Source organism: Eschrichtius robustus, chromosome 8, assembly GCF_028021215.1.
Source record: "Eschrichtius robustus isolate mEscRob2 chromosome 8, mEscRob2.pri, whole genome shotgun sequence".
NCBI lineage: Eukaryota > Metazoa > Chordata > Mammalia > Artiodactyla > Eschrichtiidae > Eschrichtius > Eschrichtius robustus.
In genome coordinates this window covers 101,232,748-101,257,032 of record NC_090831.1, presented here as the reverse complement: position 1 = coordinate 101,257,032, position 24,285 = coordinate 101,232,748, and the positions used below count along the sequence as shown (strand labels likewise).

Here is a 24,285-nt window from a genome sequence, read left to right as displayed (position 1 = left end):
CTTATTTCTAATGGGGAGAGTCAGAAATCACATAATTTAAAAGCACATGTAAGTGATAAGCATAATGAGAAAATTGGGAGATGAAGGGCATTTGGGGGTGGGAGGTGGTTACAATTTCACAATGGTGTGTCCAGGAAAGTCCTCAATAAAAAGGTAACACTAAGCAAAACCAAAGGAGGTAAGGTGGTGGGTCATAAAGAGTTATAAAAGAAGGGCATTTCAAACAGAGGGAATGGCAAGAACACAGCGTGGAGGAGAACGTGCGAGGAACAGCAGCGCACCGAGGTCAGTGAGGCTAGAACAGAAGGAACAGGGGAAGTGAGGGCCAGAGGAGGCAATTAGAGAAGTAAGAGGAGGCCAGATCATTCAGGGCTTCAGGATAACTGTAGTGATTTTGCTTTTCATTCTGCGAGAAACAGGAAATTGGGGGAATGACATGATCTGACTTGTATTTGCACAAATGAGTTGGGAAGCTGGTGCAATAATCCAAGTAAGAGATGATGAAGGCTTGAATGGATGGTGGCAGTGGTTGGAGATGATAAAGAGAAGATAATCCAGGAGAAGTTTGCTGAGAAGTCGAATGCAGGTTGTGAGAGAGAAGGAAGAATCAAAGATGACTTCAAGATTTTTGGCCTGAGCAACTGGAGGGGTGAAGTTGTCATTTACTGAGATGAAGAAAGTGCAAGTTAGGAACTGAAGTGGGAGCAAGAGTGGGACACATCAAGTTGGAGAGATGTATTAAATATATAAGTGGGCAGTTGGGTATACAACTCTGGAGTTCAGGTAAGAGTTCTGGTTTAGACCTATAAATTTGGGAGTCACCCGGGTAGAGAATATAGGGATGAGATAGGCAAGTAGCGTAGCCAGAAAAAAGAAGCATCCCAAGGAATGAGTCTTGAAGACTCCAGTTTTTAGAGGTTGGAGATGTAAACGAACCATCAAATGTGATTGAGATCACCAGTGAAGTAGGTGGTCAATGAGATATCCAAGCGTGGTGTTACAGAAGTCAAGTGAACAAAGCTTCGCCAGAAAGACGAAGTGGTAACTGTCAAAAGCTGCTTGGAGGCCAACAAAATGAGGGCCAAGACCACTGACTATTAGAGGTAGCAATGTTGAGGGTGCTAGTATAATTGATGAGGACAGTTTTGTTTTGAGTGGTGGAAACGGAATCCTGTTTAGAGTGGGTTCAGGAGTAAACGGGAGGAGAGCAAATGGAGATGGAAACACTTTACAAAGGTTTAGCTGGAAGGAAGAAGTGGGACAGAAGCCAAGAGACATTTTTTTAATGGCAGAGCTAACAGCATGCTAAGAAACACCCATCATTTGAACCACATTTACTGATTAATTTGTATTATCATATGTGAAGCTAACAATTTGAAAGAAAACACCAATGATTTAATTATGAATGGATAGAACGCCAGAAACAAAATTCTGCTGCTAAAAATGTGACCTTTAGCTGTAAGCATTTGCACAGAGCCTTGCTTCAGGATGGAAGTTCTTCCAAATCACTCAGAGAACTCTTATCTACATTTTCTAATATCATATTGCCCCTTCTGCTTTTGCACAGAAGATAACTTCTTATCAAAAGCTTCTGAAGTCACAGTAAGCTTTTCCAAAAACACAGACTACTCTTTATGACTAATATTGCCTCCAAAGAACCATAACCATAATGGCTGAATTTTGTGCGAGGATTCTCATACCGAACGTTTAACTCAGGTCTCATTTTAAATAACTAAAATAATTAAAGCCTCTTTAAACAACAGGATGGAAATAGTGCATCCCTTAAAAATTAATGTTAAATCCACACAATTCTTCTCTGTGCTCAGAATTTTAAAAATTCAACAAATTAATTCACTCCTTATATAATTGTGTTTTAAAACCTGATTTTTCCAAAGTAAGTCTCACAGGAGCCTTAATCATTGCTTACAGCTATTTGTCAGTTCTTCATCAGATCAAATACTGCTGCTTCCAGCTATTATATAATAATAGTTTTTTAAACTTCTAATAACCTAGTTAATATTCTATCAAGCATCACTATTTATTTAAACAAGTCCTCTGTTTTTTTTCAGTGTCTTTTAATTAAACATCTGAATATTATAATTATTTTCCTCAGACATTGTTTTCTCTTAATTTTGTATTTCTTAAATTTTAATGATTACATTTTATCCTGGACACAGTAAAACATACATTTTGAAATAATCTCTTAAATCATCTATTATTCAATGTTAGTACAATTCACCCTAAGTTAAAACTAACTGTTTTTCAGTATAAGTGATTATGTATCTTAGTGGGTCCTTTGCCTACTCTAACCAGGATAAGTTTTCCTGAATTAGATTTTCTTATCATTGCTGTTTGCAATTGGGAAGTTAAAGAACTCTGCAAATAATTTCTATGTGCCTGTTAGCCTCATAAATATTTAAACTATTTTTATTGAGCAGAACACTAACTTCTATAGTATTTCACTAAACATTTGCCCCATCTCGACAGACTTTTGTTTTTAGCAATCTGTTTTTTTTCATAATCTCTTTGTGTTTCCATGTCTTCTTGCGGACTCTCCAGCTATGTCGTAAACAAGGTCAGCAGCCCAAAGAAAAGATACTCTGATTCTTGTCACAAAATGTAGTTTTAGAATGTCCCTCATAGCCCCTCGAGCAGGGCCAGGCATAATTCTGCTATTCTCACATTTTTAAAGACTTTCAGGTATCAAGAATACTGGCTTTTCTTTTCCAAGAAAAATAGCTTTAACTCTACAAATCTAAAACTTAGGCTGCTCAAAAATTTTAAAGCACTGGAGCCATGATAAAATGTTGACAATACAGCTATTGACAGCAACAGGTAACCAGTGGCTGTAAAATATACAGTGTTTTCTCCAGGCTTGAATCAAACAGGATCTCACATATCTCAGATCTTGTTCTTGGTTTAAAAAAAAAAAAAAAAAAAAAAAAAGATAAAAAGAACTGAGGGAAATGCTTTTGGCTGAAACTGCCTGGGGTGTTGGAGGGATGAGAAGGTGTTAGCAAGAGGGATCTGGTATCTTTTTGTTTCATGAAAACCCTAGCTTGACAGGAAATACAGGGAAAACTTAGCCATAGAAATGGTGCATCCGCTGTGCAGGCCAACAAGTATATTCTCCCACCGCTACTTAGAATAAAGAAACTTATAGTTCTCTTTCTGTCCTGTTTCTGGCCACAGTCATCTTTCTTCCCTTTTTCTGCATTCACTATTGTACTCTATTCCAATCACTTAATTTTCTTTCTTAAAAGTCTGAATGCCAAGAGTAAAAAGCCCTTAGGAAGTTGTCCATGATCGTTTGCCAATTCAGTTCAAAATCTATATAGACTCTTGGACCTGTTAAAACGAGAATGTGATTTGATTGACCTACTTTTAGTTTAGTTTTTTTTTTTTTTTAAATAAGAGGGATTGAGTGAATTTGAGAGTGAATTGAATTCTAATTCTGAATGCTGGGAATGTGATCCCAAGTTTCTTACCCTGCCGAGGAGTGCACTGAATGAGTTGAGGTGGTGGCAATATTTCCATTGGACTAGACAGATTCTGTTGTATTTTCTGTTTTTAGAGTGACTGCTTTGGAAGGAATTTCACTCAATGACTTATGCCGCAAGTATTTACTGAGCACCTACTATACGGGCCAGGGGTCTTTAGAGTCTTGAGACCAGACTCCTTCAAGGGAGGGAGCTATGGAAACAACTGAAATACAGTATGAGTGATGTGTCCCCCTGTCTGGCTGAGAACAGTAATGTGTCAGAGAAGGCTTCACAGCGGAGATGAAAGATAACTAGGAATGCAAGGGGGCACAAGTCACCAAAGAAAAAGGAAAAACATGAGCCAAAATGAAGGAGAACAGGTGAGGAAGTTCAGGACAAGCTGGACAGGGAGCCTGAGTTCAGGTTTTGAAGCACCCTGCATGCCCTGGTAAGGACATCACGTGACATCAGGAGTTACATGAACCTATGGGTCCTTCCCAAAAAGGAGTAGGAGCGACTCAAAATTTGATCTATCATTTCCTCAATGGTTTCCAGTGATGGAGACCCTCATTCCTGTATTGTGTTTCATCACTGAAGTCAGATTCAGGAGAATTTCTTTCTGAGAATTACAGAAACACAGTCTGTTCAAAGGAAAATCTTTCTCCTAAGATGCAAGTCCCTACAAGCATGCCAGTATCCATTCTACAAACTTGCAAAAGGCCTTTTTAACATTGGCCTTCAACAAAGCAATGATTTATGTCAAGTAAGTAATGACTGTAGTGTGCTTATTGAACTGTATACATTTTGGCAAGAGAGCAGGTTGGTGAGGATCTCCTAAATTAATAGGAGATGCATTTGTTGCTATTTTCATGGCTCGTGTGTGTGTGTGTGTGCGCGTGCCTGAGAGAGAGAGATTTAATATAGTGGAACTTTCCAGATGTGTTTTGATCAACTAATATGTGTTTGGGATTCATAAGTGATGGAGCAAGAACATATGCAATATGCAAAAAACTTTTCATTCTTTATTATTGAATACCATATAAGAATCTTGAGAAGTTTAATCAGTGGCAACTTAAACTCCAGGCTACAAAGTCCTAAGTGAGATTATGTGAACATATTTTCTCATTGGCACTTGCATAGTCTGGCATATGTAGCAGAATGTAGCAGAATGCAATAAACAAGCATAATTACTTCCACACAGAAAAGTCTATATCAATCTTTTCTTGATGACCTACTTTCAGTGAGTTTTCTCCAGTAATGCAATCACCCAAACAAATCTCCAGCAGACTGTGTACTACAGTGTCAAAGCCTCACATTGAAAAAAGTCAGCACTCCCCATGTATTTAAAAGGGAAAACTCACTACGTGGAAGTACACGTTCTCTGCCAGTATTCAGAGAAGACCCAACCCATCTCACAGTGAAAGGGTTTATATGCCGTTATCATTAGCAGAGAGATTATTTGGCTAAATGTTTTCTTATCTTCACTTGCCTGAATGCCATTGTGTCTAATATAACTTAATCTCTCATCATGTTTGTAAAAACTAACAGTTGTTTTATTTTTTCAAATAGACACTGTAAAATTCTAATTTTAAAATGTGGAGATGTGGGGGGGCGAGGAGAGGGGGGAGAGGAGAAACCAGCCACCTTGAAAAGCTCCCACCAGTAGAGAACGGGAATACTTTCATACGGATGTTTAATTGTTTTGGAAGGGGGTGGAGGGGTTGGTGTAAAATTCTGAATACATTATTGAGGAACAAAGAAGCGTCTTGTGTGTTCTTGACTTCTGCCGAGAATACTAAATAGCTAAAATATAATGAAAAGTTAGGAAGAAAATAAGTTGCAATCACAGGCAAGAGAGAAGCATTATGGGATATTCTCTTGTGAGACAGATGATACCCAGATTGTGCTGTACTGTAAAGGATTTAAGGGCAATATGTACTAGCCATACTGGCTAATTAAAAATGATTTCATTCTTTGTGCTTCTTTCCAGGAATCCGTTTTGCAGATAGCATTGCTATCTATGTCCAAAATTCTTGCCCCATTCTGATAGACTTTTAGCCAAGAATCATATGCATATCAACTCATTCTTTGAAATTTTAGCACCAAGAGTTTACCTTTGTCACAAAATAGCAGCTGTCACCACCAAAAATTTAGCCTCAAATTGGGACAGACTTAACTATGGAAATTATGTGACATTTTCTTAGCAGTAAGTACGTGTTAAACAGAACATACAAGAAGAGTGTTTTAACCTGCACGTTTTGTCCACATATTTTGCTATTTACACTATCATTTTGAATGTGGTAGGGTAGAATATTGAAGGGGACACAAACGATGCTTAAATTACTGAATGAAACAGTGAACACTCCATGTTCAAAAAGAAGAACTGCTGCTCATATGCTCACAGAGACATTTTTTAAATGAATTCACATCTTTATTTTGTCTCTTTTTTTATGACTTTCCACAGACTTAAAATCTGATTTATACAATCTAACATGTATTTCATTATTCTCTATTCTGGTATGCTCCCACCAGGGTTCATTTTATATCTGTAACCAGATTAACTCCTCAAAGAGAAAAACTATTAAAGTCAAGCACAGTGATAAGCACACAGTGGCTGTTCAATGAGGACCTGGTGAAATGAGTTCCATTGATCTCAACCGGACTCAACCCCTTTGGCGAAGAACAGCACTGTATTCAGGTCACAGGAAAAGGCAGACCTTCTTCCTCTCCTTTCTTTATGCTGGAGGCAGGAAAAGTCAGGCTGAAAATATCCAGGACAATTCCCATCATTAAACTTAATGATTTTCCCATAGGATGTAATCTTTTAATGCTCAAAATAAGGCAATATCAGTTTTGAGAAGCAGGAATACATGAATATATATATATGTATACTTATTTATTTATTGTGTATATATATGCATATATACACAATATATAATATATGCATATTACATATATTTATATATAAAGTACTTATATAAATATATTTTCTATATATGCGTATTACATGTTATTTTCCCACTCTGAAAACCATCGAAGGAAACTTGACCATAACCAAGTATTACTCATGAAGAATTCATTCAGTCATACTTCTTAAATACAAAAGTCTTGCATCCAACTCATATAGCATAATATAGCTATGTTTCTTCATTACACAAGAAAATGTGCTTACATTTCTACCCTTGACAGCTGCCACTTTATCCCTTTCTGAAACTTAATGATTCATTAATTTACAACTTTGTGCATCCTTAATATATCGTAAGAGACAAACAGATAAAATCCTATTGTATTTTTCATGAATTAAAAGAAAAAGCTTGCTAAAATCAATTTTAAAACAAATTCTGGGAAGCCTATTCTTTGGATCATCTTCCATTGCACTGTTTTTATGTAAAACACAAGCTGCAAGCAATATACAAAGATATTTATTAGCTTATGTGGTAGGAATATGATAGCCTTCAAGCAATCTGAAATCATGGATATTAAGAAAGCCTACTTATTGGCAGACAGCTGACTGAAATGTCCAATATACCTGTGCTCATTTTAAAAAGGACAAATATAAGGGTTTACAAGGTGAATGAAGTAAAGAGTTTTGATAAGACTTGATAAAATTAACCTGACACTGTGAATATACTCAAATCCTTCCTATCCTTAAGAAAACAAAAAAGCTTTTTTTAAGAGTTGTGACTATGATCTCTACTAAAATCGATAAAGATAGATCATTTTAAGCAGCACCATTTCTTCTTATTACTTCTCAAGGCACTGAGTTAATCAGTTCAGAGGAAATGTTCACCGTCAATTCCTATGTCTTGAGGTAACAAATTTGGAGTTCTACCATTCAATACATAAGCAGTCTTCATGCTACCTTCCTCTATTTCTCTCTCTTCTTTTCTTCCCTTCTAATTATCAAATTCTGTATGTATTTGCTGCCTCCACTTTTCCTTCCTGGATATTCCTCTGACTCTATACGGTTCTTGCTACATCTTCACCTTCCCAGGGAGGGCGTTCCCTTGAGGACCACCAATGACTCACTCTCCAGAGAATGGCACCAAGTCCTAGCAATTATACCAATTACACTTATATCATATGAGGCAATGTATTTGAAAATACTTTTAAACATTAAAGTACTATTTAAAGAGGATGGTATTATTATACCTCCAAATGATCTATCAAATTTCCACTTTGACACAGTGTAATAGCCTTTTAACTGAGCTTCCTGATTCCCGGTCTCACTCTGCTCCAATCCATCCTACACTCTGATACACTGGAGTTACCGTCTTAAAGTAGAGAGATCTACTCGAGTCATTCCACTGCTCAAAACCCTCCACTAGCTCCCCATAATATACTGGATGAATTCCAAACTCCAAACCCTTCAATTAGCCATTGGAAATCCTACCTACTATTTGAAACTTTTCCACTAATACAAACCCCTCCTAATTTTTTTCTTCCCTCTAAACACCACATTTTCAATCTTATTCCTTGCTTCTGTGTATGCCATCTTTTTTGCCCCTAATACCCTTCCCCTCAACAGTGGCCCTTGAAGACCTGCCCTCCTCCATCCAGGGTCTCCATCCAACCCATCTCCTCTTAGAAATGTTCCCAGAGGTGAATTTAGCCTACTCACAACTCATGCTTTCATATTCTGCAAACTCTGCCATGTATGAGAGCTACTTATGTATGGTTCTTTCTCTCTTGCAAAGGCTTAGCAGACCACTAGAGGAATATTCTCTCTAGGAGAATATTTATCACAAACAAGGTGCTCAATAAAGAGTCAGTGACTTGTGTGCTTGTGTTCTCACCATTTAATGATTAAGAATATTAAAATAGTTGTTTGGGCCATCCAAAAAAGTTCTTTGTTAACTTTTAAGCGGAGCTATTAGTGCTTTTCAAATACAGTAAAAACAAATAGCCGACACCTGGTCAATAATGAAAATGTAATCTTAAAAACACACACACAAAATAAATTGCTGAAATGAAAAAATACAGCTAAATCTTGTATCTACTACATAACAGAAAATAATAACTATGACTAGAACAAATTATGCATGGAGAAAGAAAATAAACAAGACAAGGGAACAGTAAGAATATGTATCGTTGACAAAACGAAAGATATTATGTGCCCATGTCCTGATAAATGCACCTGTGTCTCCCATCTCAGAGTGGTTCAGTAATCCTCCCATCTGCTGATAGACTTGAATCTTTGGACCAACTCCAAGACTGTCTGGCCTCCTGAAGTTCCTCTGGCTTTCAAAGACTATGAGGTCAACCATTATAGTCCATACTCCTCCTTCTAGGGTTACTCTGAAACTGAAACTGCCTTAAGAAGAGGAGAGAGGGATGGGACGTTTTCCAGGGCCTTTGTCCTGTGGTACTAGCTTTGTTTGAGAATGGCATGAAACTTGCCAATATATCTACCTTAAGAAAAATGAACTAAGATTAGTAGTATCACAAGGTTAACCTAGATCTGTCGTTTTAAATGCTGGCTGTACTCTGTAATCACCTGGGGAGTTTTAAGAAAACGTTCACGTCTGGGGCCCACACCCACACATGTACTTGATCCAGGGTAGGGCCCAGACATCGGTATGTTTTAAAAGTTCCCCTGTTATATAGTCAGCTCAGGCTGCTATAAAAGCAATACCATAGACTGGTTGGCTTAAACATTTATTCTCACAGTTTTAGAGACTGAGAAGTCCAAGATCCAGGGGCTAGCAGATTTGGTTCCTGGAGAAAGCGCTCTTCCTGGTTTACAGACATCTGCCTTCTCTCTGTGTTTTCACATCAGAAAAGAAAGAAATAGAGTTCTGGTCTCTCTTTCTCTTCTTCTAAGGACATTAATCCCATCAAGGGGATTCCACTTTCATGACTTCATCTAAAACTAATTACCTCCCCAAGGTCCCACCTCTAAGTACCATCACATTGGGGGTTAGGACTTCAACATAGGAATGTTGGGGGGATACATTCAACCTACAACACTAGATAATTTCAAAGTGCAGCCAGGATTGAGAACCACTGACCGAGATCAATGGTTATCAACCTAATTTCACACTGAAACAAACATGACAAGGGTATCACGTGTGCAAAACACACCAGTGGGCAGACCAAGATTCTGCACAATTCTGTGTGCCAGGTGAGATGCCAGCCTTATTACCCTATTCAAGAAAATGTGTCAGAATGCAAGGGCAAAAACGTCATTACAGAAATATTTTTAATCTGATGACCAGGTGACTGAAAACTTTGAGAAAATCCAGAAAGTTCCTTATATCTGGCCAGCATTTTGTTATTCCAAGCACACAAGCAGGACTCTGGTGGTGACCAGGATCTCTGCAAAAAGAGGTCATTTTAAACAGCAACATTTTCTTTTATTCCTACGCAAGGTACTGAGTTAACCAGTTCAGAGGAAAGGTCTAGTATCAAGACCCATCTTTAAGTAAATATGTTAGAGCTCTAGACATCAAGAAATAAGCAGTTAGTCAGTGACAGTGAAAGAACAGAAAAATTATGGAGTAGATGGGGAAGGCAGAGAAAAAGAAGGATAGAATGATGCTCCAAGAATAGAAAGGTACCTGTGGACATTGTTATGAATATTTTAACAGAAAATCCTTCTTTCTTACTAATTAATAAATTATTCTTTCCAAATGTATAAAGACTATATTTCCAAGGAATCTGTAAAAAATTTATCTTTTGTCAATGTGTACATAAATTAATGCATGCTTATTGAATGAAACCAGAAAGTTCACATTAACCAGGACTCTGAATAATCACATTTACTCTAATATCTGCATAAGTATCAGAAGCAAAAAAAAAGATAATCTGCCCATTTTAACACATTAGAATTTTTAGGCAGAAAGATATGTTAACACATACTTTTAAAATTATGTTAACTACAAAGCTCCCCAAATTATATTAACACATCAAAAATATTTTAAAATAATGGTATCAAATAGTGTCAATCTTCTTCCTATCATAATCTTCATCACAATCTTCTTCCTATCATAATCTTCATCACAATGCTGAGCAATTTTGAATTTTTTTTTAAATCTTAAACTCGTGATTAAAGGAAGTGAGGTGAAAAGGAAATAGAAACCAATAAAAGAAAGGAAGGTGAGTGAGAAGAAAATAAAGCAAAGATCCTAATCGAAGAGCAAATCTTGTTTCTGTTTTTAACTCCTGTGAAAATTTCTAACTCATCCCCTGCCCTGTTCCATCTGAATTTAACTAAATTCAAATATTTGCTGAACATCCGCTATGTGCAGGGCTGAGCCACATGCAGTACCTCATCTCTGAGATTAATGATAAAACTTCAGACAAATTCCAAAAGCATGAATATCCACATAATGTAACTGCACTTCCTGTCATTTATCTGCTTTCCAGAACTGACTTGGGCCACCACCTCTTATGGCCAGCTTGACTACAGAGCACTTAATACAACATGATGGCTTTTGATTGACAAAAAATACTGCCTTCGTGGTATCAAGATACTTCATTTATCATTACTGACCATCTCCCACGCCCACTGCCCTCTTCTCCCTAACAGGGAAGCATGCTTGCATGTGCACGTGCACTTATATACACACATACACGCTGGCTTAATGCCCTGCCCCCGGGACATATCCAAGCTTCATGGCTGCCAACTCATCTAGAATTAAATGTTCACTGAAAACTGCTCCTGCCACTACACATGCAGTAGCTATCATGGGGACTATATTTTTCATGCACAGATAGGATCTAGGTGATGCTTAGGTGCATTTCTGGGAGAATCAAAGAAAGCAAAGGTCTGGTGCCAGAAGTGGCATTAAAGATGGATGGCTAGAGGTCAGTGGTGACCTAACTCTCGAATTGAGATTAGAATCAAAAGAAGGAAAGGCCAGAATAAACTGGCTGATCGCAACAGCAAAAACCTACTGCTATCTAAGAAGCTTCACAGTACTGTATTAAAGATTTATTAAGCACCTACTATAGGTGGTAAGTCCAAGAATGCTAAGTCCAAGGTTGAATGAAATACATACAGTCTTTGCCCTCAAGGAGCTCGTCTAACTGGGGAGAGAGAGAGAGACATTGCAAAGCAACACAGTGAATGCTAGAACAGGTACAGAAAATGAGTTGTGGGAGCTCTCACTCCTGGACCAGCAGCTAATCTCATCCATTCAACCCCAGTCTCTAAAGGCCACGAAGTGGCCATTTAACTTTCTTCATCTTTTGCTGCTCTACCTCAGGCCACCAGAACGTCTCTGTGATCTCTGCATGGCTGACACAACACAGGCCAAAAATAACCAACATACATCGATACTTCAAATAATTTTAATGACTCTAGGAGTCTTTTTAGTTGAGTTGACTTCTCATCAATACTATCAATCAATACTTTATCAGCTTTTGATTCTAAAACAGCACTTTTTAATAGGCTTTCTGCAGTGATATAAATGTTCTATGTGTGCACTGCCCCATGCAGCAGCCACTAGTCACATGTGCCGACTGAGCACTTGAAATATGGCTGGTGTGAATGAGGAACTGAATCAATGTATTAAATAAATCTGAAATTAAATAGCCACATATGCCTAGTGGCCGTGGCACTGCACAGCACAGTTCTAAAATATAAGTGTTTTAAGACTGTGCCATATGATCAAATAATTTTTCTCTTAATTCCTATACATATGTTATACATGCCTCTGAAGAATTAAAAACACAGATAAAAACTGGTTTCCTTCTGTAACCTGTGGTTGCTGCCAGGAATTACTCCCAACAAGACACTAAAAGTTAAAGCACAATCGAAACGTAAATATGTCATGTTTAAATTGGTTCTGACTTTTACCAATGGCCTTCTTGATGAAGTGGGGAACATTTAAAAATATTTAAAAGTTAAGATATTTAACACATTAAGAGATATTTGGGAAAGACTGTTATTTTCAACTAGTTCTAAAAGAAGAAAACATCTTCCAAGTGAGATTTAAAGGAGGTTTCAATGTGGGGATTGATTCAGAGCAGCTGGAATGTAGGTATCATGAGTATCAGGACTCTGTATGTTGATGCACTGCTTAATTATTAGTGCCTAGCAGATGCTGCGCACTTAGGAACCTGTAATGGAAGAGTAGTTAAAATAGTACGGATGGGAACATTCTGTATCTGGGTCATGGTGGTTGTTACCTGACTATATGTATTTGTCAAAACTTCCCAGATGGTACACTAGAAAAGATAAATTATGCCTTAATTTTTTTAAAAAAGAAAAGGGGGAAAAAAGTAATATGGGAGCACATGGGAAAAATCATGAATGGATATCTGCAAGAAAGCAAATGGGAACGTGAAATGTAGCGTCACATCTCATGTGAAACGAGCTAGTATATTCCAAACAGCAAATTCATCTCCCAGGAATGAAAGGAGGAAAAGGCTCAGGCTTGAGAGTCAGAAGGAACATATAGACTGAAAACAGGCTGTGCGATGTTAGGTAAGTCGTCTAACTTCTCTGTGCCTCAGTTCCCTCGCTGAAACATGTGTAAAATGAAACACCTATCTGAAACAGTTTTGGGGAGAATGAAATGAGAAAATGTACATAAAATGTCCTGCAGTGGGTCTGCACCTGGCAAGCACTGAGTAGATGGTAAATGGAAACAAAACACAAGCTAATCTTCTTAATCAAGGCCTTCCTCTGAGGTCCTCTGGTCCTGAATGAGGGGGTTCCATTTCCATACTCCAGTCTAAACAGTTGGCAAATGAGTGGTCAAGCAACGCTACCGGGTTAGACAAAACTCAAATCTCCTTGGAGTCAGGGGAATGAGGAAATGCAGTGCATGCTTCCAGAAAAACCTGAAGTTTTGCCAGAAGCAAAATTCTCACAAGAAATTTTCAGCAAGTTCCCAAATGTCTCATGCAGACATGACAGCATAAATGAATTCATCAATGAAATGATTTATCCTGGCAAACTTCCCTGAGTGGAAGCAGCTATAGTCTACATAAAAAGGAGAGAGAGATGAAATAAAGAAAATTCCTATTCTGCAAATCAAAAGTAATTAATTTTCTGAATGGAGACTAGTTATTATTTGGGGGAAAAAGGCATGAATATTTTCTATTCCTGGTTACAATTTGTCTTTGGAAGGTAAACAGACCAAGCTGAGAGTCACAACATACTGGATTCTACTGATTCCGTACTCAAGATAAATTAAGCAATTAATTCTTGCAGAGGAATTGGGTATAATTTGTAGTTAATGTGTCCTTTAAAGCAATAATACATGACTTAAAAGTTCAGAATTTGATTCATTACAAATTTAACAGTAATATTTAAACATACTAGTTCAGCGTACCTTGCATGACTATAACTCAATTCAAAGATCGTGAAATTGACATATACACTAATATGTATAAAATGGATAACTAATAAGAACCTGCTTATAAAAAAGTAAATAAAATAAAATTCAAAATTTCAAAAAAAAAAAAAAAAGATCCTGAATTCTCATTAGTTGAAAGAAACTATTCCTCCTTAAAAGCTCTTAAAACACCTACCTCTCCTCTATGACTCATAGTTAAGCCTCCTTACAGGAAGCCACTGCAGATTTTCCCATTACCTGTTCAGTGGGTCACAATTAAATAATAACTAGAGTTATACAGTCATTACATTAGTTCTCCACCTAGTAGAAAACCTCTCAATTATTTTAGAGAAGGTTCAAATTCTCTTGGAGTCCTCTTTATTTTCTGCCTCTCTGATTAAGAATCTCCTTCAGCTGAATAACATTAAATGTTGTGTTCCTCATGTGATTTTTAAAATTAATATTAAGTCAGGTATCAGAAATCAAGTCCATGGTAAAAACTTGTTAATAATCCGGAAACTTTACTGACATTTAAATGTCAAACTAGCTCAGCAGTTGTCAAAATGTGGGCCTAGACCAGCAGCATCTGCATATCCTGGGAATTTGTTAGACACTGAGATCCTCAGCCCCACCCCAGAACTACTGAATCAAAACTCTTCAGGGTGGACCCCACAATCTGTGCTTTAACAAGCCTTCCTGGTGCCTCTGACGTATCCTAAAGTTTAAGAACTGTGATCTAGCTAATTCTGGCAAAAACATTTGAGGCCTCAGGCTAATCTTGATATGATGATCCAAATGGATGAACTCACAGATAGATTTAACCCCCTCCCCCAAAAAACCCATAATGTTCCTCTTTAGTTTCCAGTGATCCCTAGCAGTAATGTGGAAAGGAAGAATTTGTTTCACTCCAAATAATCGAATGAGGATTTTTGTGTTTGGAGAGTTACTTGAAAGAAGCAATTGGTCCCTATGTCCAGTTCAAAATCATCAGGACATTTTGGACACAAAAAGTGATAAGGTCATTATGACATTGCTAACGATGAACACCTTAGTGAATTCTACACCTTGTTTCTGGATAATGGTAAGGATGGCAGCCTAACATTCAAATTGTATCAGAGCTGTCACCCTGCACACTAAGTCTCAGTGGGCGGACCTTTCCTGAGCATCCATTATATGTGCCAGCTCAACTCACTGGCTCCAAAGACACTGAGAATGAGTAGTAAACACATTCACAAATACAACAGTAGATGTTGAGAGTAAAATAATTGAAGTGGAGACTGAATTTTTCATTGGTAGATAATGTGCCTCAGTTTTTCAAAATGTCCTATCTGAGATCAGGTATTCATTCCATCTGAGGTAGCCAAGGCCCCTAGGTCAGTCTGCAGGCAACAAAGTAAAAGGCCAACTGTGTTAAAATGGGAAGGGATACAAAAGTATTCACCTGCCAGTCTCAAAAAACCCACATTCTGAGTTCTAATACAAGCTCACATTCAATATCATCACATAAACTTGCGATGCTCTTAAACAATTCATTTAATCCTTTCCAGTTAAATGTTACATCATCAAAACATTAAAGAAAATGTCCAATAAACTGAAATCTATAAACCCCAAGCAACAGGCTACTAACAATGCTTTATTGAGAAAAGCCTTTGCAAAACATGGTGTATTGAAATGGAATAGCATTCCGTCCAAAAGGAATGAAGTACTGATACATGCTACAACATGGATGAATCTTGAAAACATTATGCTACGTGAATGAAGCCAGACACCAGAGGCTACGTATCATACGATTCTATTTATATAAATGCTCAGAATAGACACATCTATAGAAAAAGAAAGTAGACTAGTGATTGCCAGGGCTAGGGTCAGAGAGAATGAGGAATGACTGTTCATGGAGTTTCTTTTGGGGGTGATTAAAATGTCCTATCATTAGATAGTGGTGATGGTTCCACAACTTTGTGAATATACTAAAACCCACCGAACTGAACAATTTAAAAAGATGAATTGTATGCCATGCAAATTATATCTTAATTTTAAAACTTCACAATATACTCAGGGAATGTGGTTTAGGTGGCATGCAAATCAGTATCCTCTGGTTTATTTTTATACTACAGTGAGATTTTCTTTAAATAATAATCTAAGTACCAGGAGGACCTGGCTTTGCTATTAAAACAGATCTATAACAGAGACATAAATTCAACAGGTATGTATTTGATGACCACAGTACTTTTAAAAAATGTCTTCCCCTCTCCAGAATCAATTGTTTGGTTTTAGAGAAAACCAGGACCAGATTCCTCGCAAGTCGTAAATGTCAACCGTGTGCATCACACCACCCCTGAGCACTTTCATAAAGCTTTTAGAATTTAAATTATGTGCATATATCTGGCAGGCTACTGGCAATTATCACCATATAGCAATGCAATGCCCATTAGTTACAACACAGAAATGATTTCTTTTTGTAAAGGTTACTGTGCCAAAAGCAGCACCATCTACTGGATAAAAATATAAGTTAATATCTACTTTATTATGAACAATCTATTAGGATCCTCTAACTGTAAAGAGTATAAAATATGTGCGCTCACAAACGGAGGTACATTTTCTAACTTTCGGGTTAATGGCTCCAAACCTATTGTATGCCATCATAATAGAACATCTTCATGAAAGAAAAAAAGACATTTCTTTAATAGAATACAAAAATCCAGTCTTACAATCCTTCCAGAAAATGCCCGGAACACTTGAATCTGCATCCCAGGTAAAGATTCTAACTGGCTCTTTCAGAAGACAGTTTCAGTATTAAATGTGTAACCTGGAAAGTGGTGGGTAAAAGATGAATCCTTGAATACCTATATCAACCTGCAGCTCTCCTCTGACTTTGGCAGCAGGGGCAGAATGTTGACAGAATTTTTGATTGAAACTTTTTTTTTTTAAGTAACTGCCCAGACTTGAATGTGACTAAATTAAAAGTACTGAAAACACTGAAAAGTCAGGTTGGTGCCTGTTCCTGTTACTACCTTTCGGGCGTGTGTGTGTGTGTGTGTGTGTGTGTGTGTGTGTGTGTGTTTAATTCGCATCAGACACGTGTATTCCTCATTCAAGCCCATAAATATCCGTAGCATGAACTAAACAGCAAGAATGCGATACAATACGTAGCCCCGCACCAAGGGTGCATTTATCTTTTTATGGATATCTAAAAGGCTCTTTTCCACACTTCGCAAAGAGGAGGAGAAGAGCTGCGAGGACAAGAGGCGTGACGGGCAAGCCCCCCTCTCCTGGCCGCGTGAGCAGCGTCCCCGCGGGCAGGTGAACTGTGGCGGAGGTGCGAGGTGGGGAGGGGGCGCGTTCTCGTCGTGCCGCCGCGACACGGTGGGCTCCCCAGTCCGCCGTCCCTCTTGCCTCCTTGCTAGATGGCGGCGCGGCAGCAAGTACCGAAAGCTCTGAAATCCCCCCACCCGTGTCCCAAACGATCCCACAGGGGAAACCCCGCCGAGGTCTTAACACTCACCCAGGCGGCAAACACAGAGGAGCTGAATACAGGCGAGAAAGCGCTTTAGGATTCGCATTTCCAGACGGTCCGGGGGCTCCCACCGCGCGGCTCCTCGGCGTGACTGGATGGAGAGGGAGGGAACGCGAAGGAAATGTCCTCTCCTCCAGTGTATAGACTGGTGCGAGGCTGTGTGTGTGTGTGTGTGCGCGCGAGCGCGCGCGAGAGTGTGTGTGTGTGTGTGTGTGTGTGAGAGAGAGAGAGAGAGAGAGAGAGAAAGAGAGAGAGAGAGAGAGAGAGAAGGACAGAAATAACCTAGGGGAGGACGCGTGGTGCTCGCGGGCCCGGGAGCCGCTAGCCGAGGCGCATGTCGGGCGGGCGGGACTCGGTTTCCCAGAACGGCGGCGGTCGCGGTCTGAGCTCTCGGAGCGCCAAGGCGCCTGTGTGCCGGGTGCGCGCTCGGGCCGGGCCGCGCGCGCCGCGGTGCGGCGGGGGCGCGGGCGGGGGCGCCGCGCGGCGGCAGCGCCGCGCGCGGGGGGTGGAGGGGCGTGGCTGCCGTTCGGGGGCCGGGTCCTGGGGTAGCGATTCACAGAGCGACACCCCCTCCCCCCTGGCCCCTGCTAGTAGCTTCGCTGCCCCGGAGTTTGTGGAACCCGCTGGGGTTTAGAATCTTCGTGGAGAAAATGTCTCTTCATTAAGACTCCTTCATCCCTTTGGAAGAGGAGGCCCGACCCCCATTGTTCCGCACGGCCAGAGATTGACCTTTGGGGTTCACCCCTGGAAATGTTTTTCATTTGATTGTTTCCCTGCCCGCATATGCTAAGTGAGTACAATCAGGAAGTGGTGGAGTCGCCTGGGTAACCTGGGTTCCCCTTTCCACTTTCTTTCCATTTTCCAAAGCACCAGAGTAGTTCCAGACCACATTTCCTTCAGGGCAGTTGACTGCCAATCATCTCTGGCCCTGATTGTGACCAGTCAGACCCTGCCCCTGCCCCGGACTCCAATCAAATTGTCCTGCTGTGCACAGCTGCCGGGAGGAACTTTCAACTCTGCCGTGGTCCTTCCGGACGCACCAAACTACCCAAGTGCCTCCTTGCACAGAGTCGCAAGGGAAGGTTTTTTAATCGCTCGATTGCAGGATATACAAAAGAGATATAACACATGCCTTGTGCTGCCTCAGAGCTGGAAATGTCACGTTGTACGTGCTTGTTTCTATGTGCTTTCTATTTGTATACTTATATAAGACCCCGTTTGTCGCCTTTCAGGAGTCCACTCTAAGGCACAGAAAGTCAAGTTCTGGAATTATCCCTGTATTCTCAGCAATCATTTGATGTAGGTTATCTGTACAGTGTGTACTCCTGTGTCCTGTACTTGTCTCAAAAATAGTATTTTAGCTTTAAATTTTTAAAGAAAGCTTATCACATACAAAATTGGGTTCTGAATGTATTTTGAGGGTTACTACCAGTTCTCCCTAATATCCACAGCCTCTGAACACTAAGTTAAATATGCAGAGCTAATGATGCAATTTGCTGTTGCTTCAGAAATTGATTACAGTCGTGTAATAAATTTCAAATCTACATAGAATGTTTATTCAGGAATACATATAAATATTAAGAAAGTGACCCTGGATCTTATTCTTCCTGCGAATAAAAATAGAAATGCTGCAATTTTTATAAGAATTATGATCTTTTATAAGATTGATGATTGCTCACGTGAGTTTCCACTTCGGAAGAAAAATTTTGCTTGCATAGCAAGAAGTGTATATATAAACTAGAAATGCACTGAAAGGTCAGAGAAAGTGTTTAATATGGACTAGAGTAGGCAGAGAAGTTTTCCTAGAGATGGGTAGTTAATCCAGAAGGACTGGCTGGAAAACAATTGATGTCAGGGGGTGGAGACAAGAATGAAAGAAGCAGATGTTTCGTGCTATAAAAACTACATGAATTAAATTTGAGCAGATTGAGTGGGGTCAGACCTTGGGAACTTTGATTTCCTAGTGGAGGAGCTTATACCTGAAATACTAAGCAAGAGGTAACCACAAAAGACGCTTCCAAGAACTTTGTTTAGAAGCTAGGTAGGTTTGCTCAGGGGCATGTATGGTGTTCTAGGAGGTCTCGATTATCAAATCTACCTCACTAGACTGCCAGAATAACCCAACAGTAACAAAATTTACCCTAACTCCCCTCTTACTTGGCCCCAAGTCACACCACTAGTCACTTTTTAAAGTTAGATCATGAAACAACGACATTGTTGAAATAAAAGTTACTCTGATAAAAAGGGCAGGTAGATCTTGTGGTTTCTGCTAATCCCATCCTCAGAGTTAAAAGTACTGTCATTTACCTGGGAAGGTACAAAAGCCACCTTGAGAGAGTAGTCAAGTTGCTGCTGAGGTTTGTATGGGGAGCAGGATGGAAACCAATTCTACATGACTGAGTAATAGCAATGGAAAACTGATTTGCAAGACCAAATCAGTGGATCTAATAGTCCTGAGGAGGGCAATGGAATAGGAGGCTTAGGAGGCTCATCTATCTCTATTTCTATTGGTTCTTTAAAATTCATCCTTGACATTCATTCATTCATTCAACACATTTCTATTGCGTATCCATTATGTATCATGCATTGCTTTAGGTGATGACCATCCAAGTATGAATTACTCTATTCCCACCATAAACGAACTCAGTATCAGATAGGAGAGGAAGACATAACCACTACAAAATGCCATTGTAGAGGATTGCCATATAAAATACAGGATGCCCAAGTTAAATTTGAATTTTAGATTAAACGGTGAATAATTTTTAGTACAAAATAATGTTAGTGCATTATAATACTAAATTTAATGAATTAAAATGAATTAATTAATGAATAATTTTTAATATAGTAAATAATTTTTTTTTAGTACAAAGTAACTTTTAATGTACTCCCATGCAATGTTTGGGACTTACTTCTATTTTTAAAAGCTCATCGTTTACCTGAAACTCAAATTTAACTGGATGTCCTGTATTTTTATTTGCTAAATCTGACCGTCTCCCTTTTGTGTGTCTGGGAATTGTCTGATGTCAGGGCTAGTCATTTGTGGTTGTGTAATGTCCATGGTTTCCCATGTGTCCTTACTTGGCAAATTATTTCCAAAGTGTTCCTAACATGAATAAAGATAGAGGCAGATGGTGGAAGGGGGGTGTTTTATCTGCAGAATCTGTTTGACTCGTAAATTCAGTGGAAGGGCTAGGAAACTACAGAATATTGTAGAGTCACTGAATAAAACATGGACTTAAAGGGGAAGTAAAATATCTGTACTTCTTATACTATCACAGTAATACGTTGTTCCCGTTTGGCTCACATACATTATTGCTTATTTTTATCCATTGTCACTGACAAATGTATTTGAGCAGAAATCATTAGGTTGGATCAATTAAATATTTACACTTTGAAAAATTGTTATTTTTTTAGAAGTAAAATACTTCTTAGTTGTCAGTAGTATTAAGATAATTGTTAGTTGTACTAAGACAAATGCGTTCTCTAGAATGGAAGAGGCGATTCTTCTTCTACATTGTGCTGGTTATAAGCTAATGACTGATATTTCAACAGCTACACATGCCGATCCCTTTTCCCCACCCCAAGATCATCTCTATTATAAAACATAATAATCATATTTTTCTTTTCCCCTGACAACCGTGATCTGAACTCCATTATTCAAAAAGTTCCAAAGGAATGTATCCTCAAATTTGTATGGCATTAAAGAGATCCACATGGCCAAATTTAGGTTTATTGCTACTTTCATTTCCTCGCCATTTAAAGGTGAAAACGCATTTCTCCCTGTTCTTTCAGAGACAAGCATGGGATTTAAAGTGTTCCTACAAGCTTAATTTAAAATCAATATTTACCTGCTCTCTAGGACTTTGAAAAATGTCCAGGATAGTGTTAGACTAGAAAGCAAGTGTGTAAAACAAATTCTACAAACCAGAGAATCAGCATTGGACTGGGTCATTGGAATGAGCTATTCTATCTCAAATGCATAAACATTCCTGATAAATGGTCACTTGGCTGTTTCTTGCCTGTCTCCAGTCAAAAATAACATACAGCCACTCTAGATGATCCATTACACTTCTGACAATATTAAAAATCATTATGTTCACCTTTATTTTTAGTCAAAATATTATCTCTCTATAACTGCCATCCATTTGATTTTAGGACCAGAACAAATCTCATCCCTTGTAGAAAGAACTGCTTTTCTCTAATCCCAGATAATGAGGTTTCCCTTTTCTGGCTAAATGCTCATTCTTCCAAGCTTGATTTGAACCCCCTGACTCTTCTGGAGCCAATGGTCCATCATTTCTTTGAATCTCTCCCTCCTGATTTATTCTTCTCACTAGGCTATTAAAATATTTTTCCATTAAAAAAATCTTTTCTTGACCACACGTCTCATTATAATTATAGTACCGGGTGTGTCTTCCTTCATAATCTTCGTGTAAGAATAGACTATAATCATTATCTCCACTTCCTTACCTCCCATTTCTCTCAAACCGCTAACACTAGGTTTCTGCCTTCCTTATTCCATTTATAGAGGTCTTTAAACGGTGTAAAAATCACATTCTAATGGTCTTGCAAGTACATAGTACCCGAAACTAAAAACTCATCATTCTTCCTAAGCTAGCACTTTCTAGAGTCCACAAAATTTTAGAAGTTTCCTTGACCTCTCCTTCTTCACCACCCCCATCTAATCAGTCACCAAGTCCTACAGCTTCCTCTTAAATTCCATCCTGTCTCTACCATGATTTCTTTACATAATCAATGGGCCTGGCATATATTCTGTACTTAATTAATGTTTAAATATATGAACTAATTTATCGAAAAAGGGCTGCTGTCAGACCAGTACTACCAGCTACTTCTCTTGCCTGCTTATAACAAGGTTCCAGAGAGCTCTGTGATGTTTCCCTGTCAGTTCCTAGATACTAATTTAGATCCTCAGACTCAGGAGGCATCCCATCTCTCTTGACTTACTGGCTGGCTTTTTTGATTACAGACGTAGACAGCTCCTGACATATTTGCCTTAACTTAGAACTTACTTGGTGGTTTTTGTTCTTCAGCTGACAGCACGGCTAGCAGGCCTAGAACCCCTCCCGTGCATTCCCAGCCTACTATGATCTTCTCTCCCCTTCCTGCACAATTAACCACTCCTCCACTGATTCCATTCAAGCAGAGAACAGGCTGGGCCTGAGAACTTCAAACTTTCCCTATTGTTTCCAGCGGCAGTATTTGGCCATTAGTTAATTTAAAATTTTGAGAGTTAAGAAACATCTGTATTTCTGGGCTGTTACAAAACCTTGACGTTTGCCATTGGCCATTCTCTCTAAGTCTCTTCTTTTACTTACATTATATCTAGACAGCTTCTCCTGTTCCCTAAAGTAGGAATAAAAGCTGAGGAGGCCCAAAGCCCTGGAGGATTCTCTCATTAATTTCATGAGAAATAATATGACTCAAACAGATAATATAATTGAGAAGCTGATATAAACCAAAGTTCTAGAAAACTAATTAATGATCATCGCTTTACTGTATCTCTCATCATAATAGTGATTGTAGACACATGTACAGGGCAACTATTAGGTACCAAGCATTGTTCTAAAGATGTAGTATGTAATTGTCTAATCCTCCAGCAAATCTATGATGTGCATAGCTTTACCATCTTCCCAGTCTCATGGGAAAACTGAGGCAAAATGATTTGTCCAGTCACACAGATTGTAAATGACAGACTTTGGGTGTGAACCCATATATCTAATTATAATGTACACTGCCTCTCCCTGAAGACACTTAAGAGATTGTATACCAATTAATCCCTAACCAAACTCAGTCCAGGTGCCTTACATAGTTGGACATGTGTTCCTACTTTGCTTTCCTGACACATAGTACACTTTACAAGCTTATCCCATGTCAAATGTCAGTAACATGAACAGTGTGTGAAGTGAGAAATAAATACCAACCCAGGAATTCAAATGTGCTGCCTGCCCAAATAAGATTATTATTATCCTGAGAATAATACTGGCTTGGGTTTCTCTTCAGTTACCTAAGTAGATATATTTTGGAACAAACAAACCCCTAGCAGGATTTGGGAAATCAGTATAGTTGAGCAGAAGTTGACATCAAGATGGAGAACAGAGGGATGCCTTAAGACCCTTGTTTTCTTCCCTGAATCCTCCAGCACCTGGTGAATTTCCAAAATCTTATCAAGAAAACAGCATATGACAGTAGTAATATTTATCCTTTACTGACTTGACTATCAACTCTATGCCAAATATTTTTGCATCTGTTATCTTTAATCACTCCTAAACTCCAAATTAGATATATCATTTCTCCATTTCGCAGATGTTTCCCAGGGCTGAAATAGCTTAGCATTACTCAGGGTCAAAGAACTTGTGTCGGTAGAATTGGAATTAAAAACCGAGTTTCTCTGATTTCAGTGTGTATGCTCTTCCCATAAACATACCTTGAATTTAGTCAGCCAGAGGAAGGCATCCTTCTCAAGCAGCAGTAGCTTGGTACTTACCATATCCCCTAGTGAGCACCACAGTTCAAACTGAATTGACACGATTCCTGCTTGCTTTATATTCCAATGAAACTGGTTCTTCATAGCATTTATGCCTGTCTATCTTTGTATATGTACACTTGACAAATTAAAATTTGAAGGCCAATGAAGCATGTTTAGTAACATGAAGAAATGCCTAATGATATGGGTAAATTAAAATAACAAAAACCAAAATGGGGAAATACACAATGAAAAGCGAGTATATCAGGATGGGCTAGGGTATACTGCAGTTAACAAAGAAAATTAAAAGATCTGGGACTTGACCAGACAAAAAGTTTCTTTCTTGATCACTGGAAGCCAGTTTAGCTGCCTTGAATATGGTTGGTCAGGAATCCAGGCTGCTTTGAGCTTTTGGCACCTCCTTCTCAACATGCGTTTTCACAATTTCAAGGAAAGAGAGTGCTTGGGGGTCCTGCACTGTCAACGGAAATATTTCCACACAGATATGACATATAT

At 38.8% G+C, this 24,285-nt stretch overlaps 1 protein-coding gene across 3 annotated transcripts in view; it reads right to left on the bottom strand.

Annotated features, from left to right (window-relative positions):
- PTPRZ1 (protein tyrosine phosphatase receptor type Z1) overlaps window positions 1–17,687 on the bottom strand; it is a 167,933-nt gene extending 150,246 nt beyond the window's left edge. For all 3 annotated transcript variants that reach the window (XM_068549373.1, XM_068549374.1, XM_068549372.1), the window contains exon 1: window positions 17,274–17,687. In XM_068549373.1, the coding sequence (XP_068405474.1) occupies window positions 17,274–17,331 (58 nt within the window). In that variant the 5' untranslated portion in view covers window positions 17,332–17,687. The remainder of the gene's footprint in view (window positions 1–17,273) is intronic.
- Window positions 17,688–24,285: the final 6,598 nt, after the last annotated feature.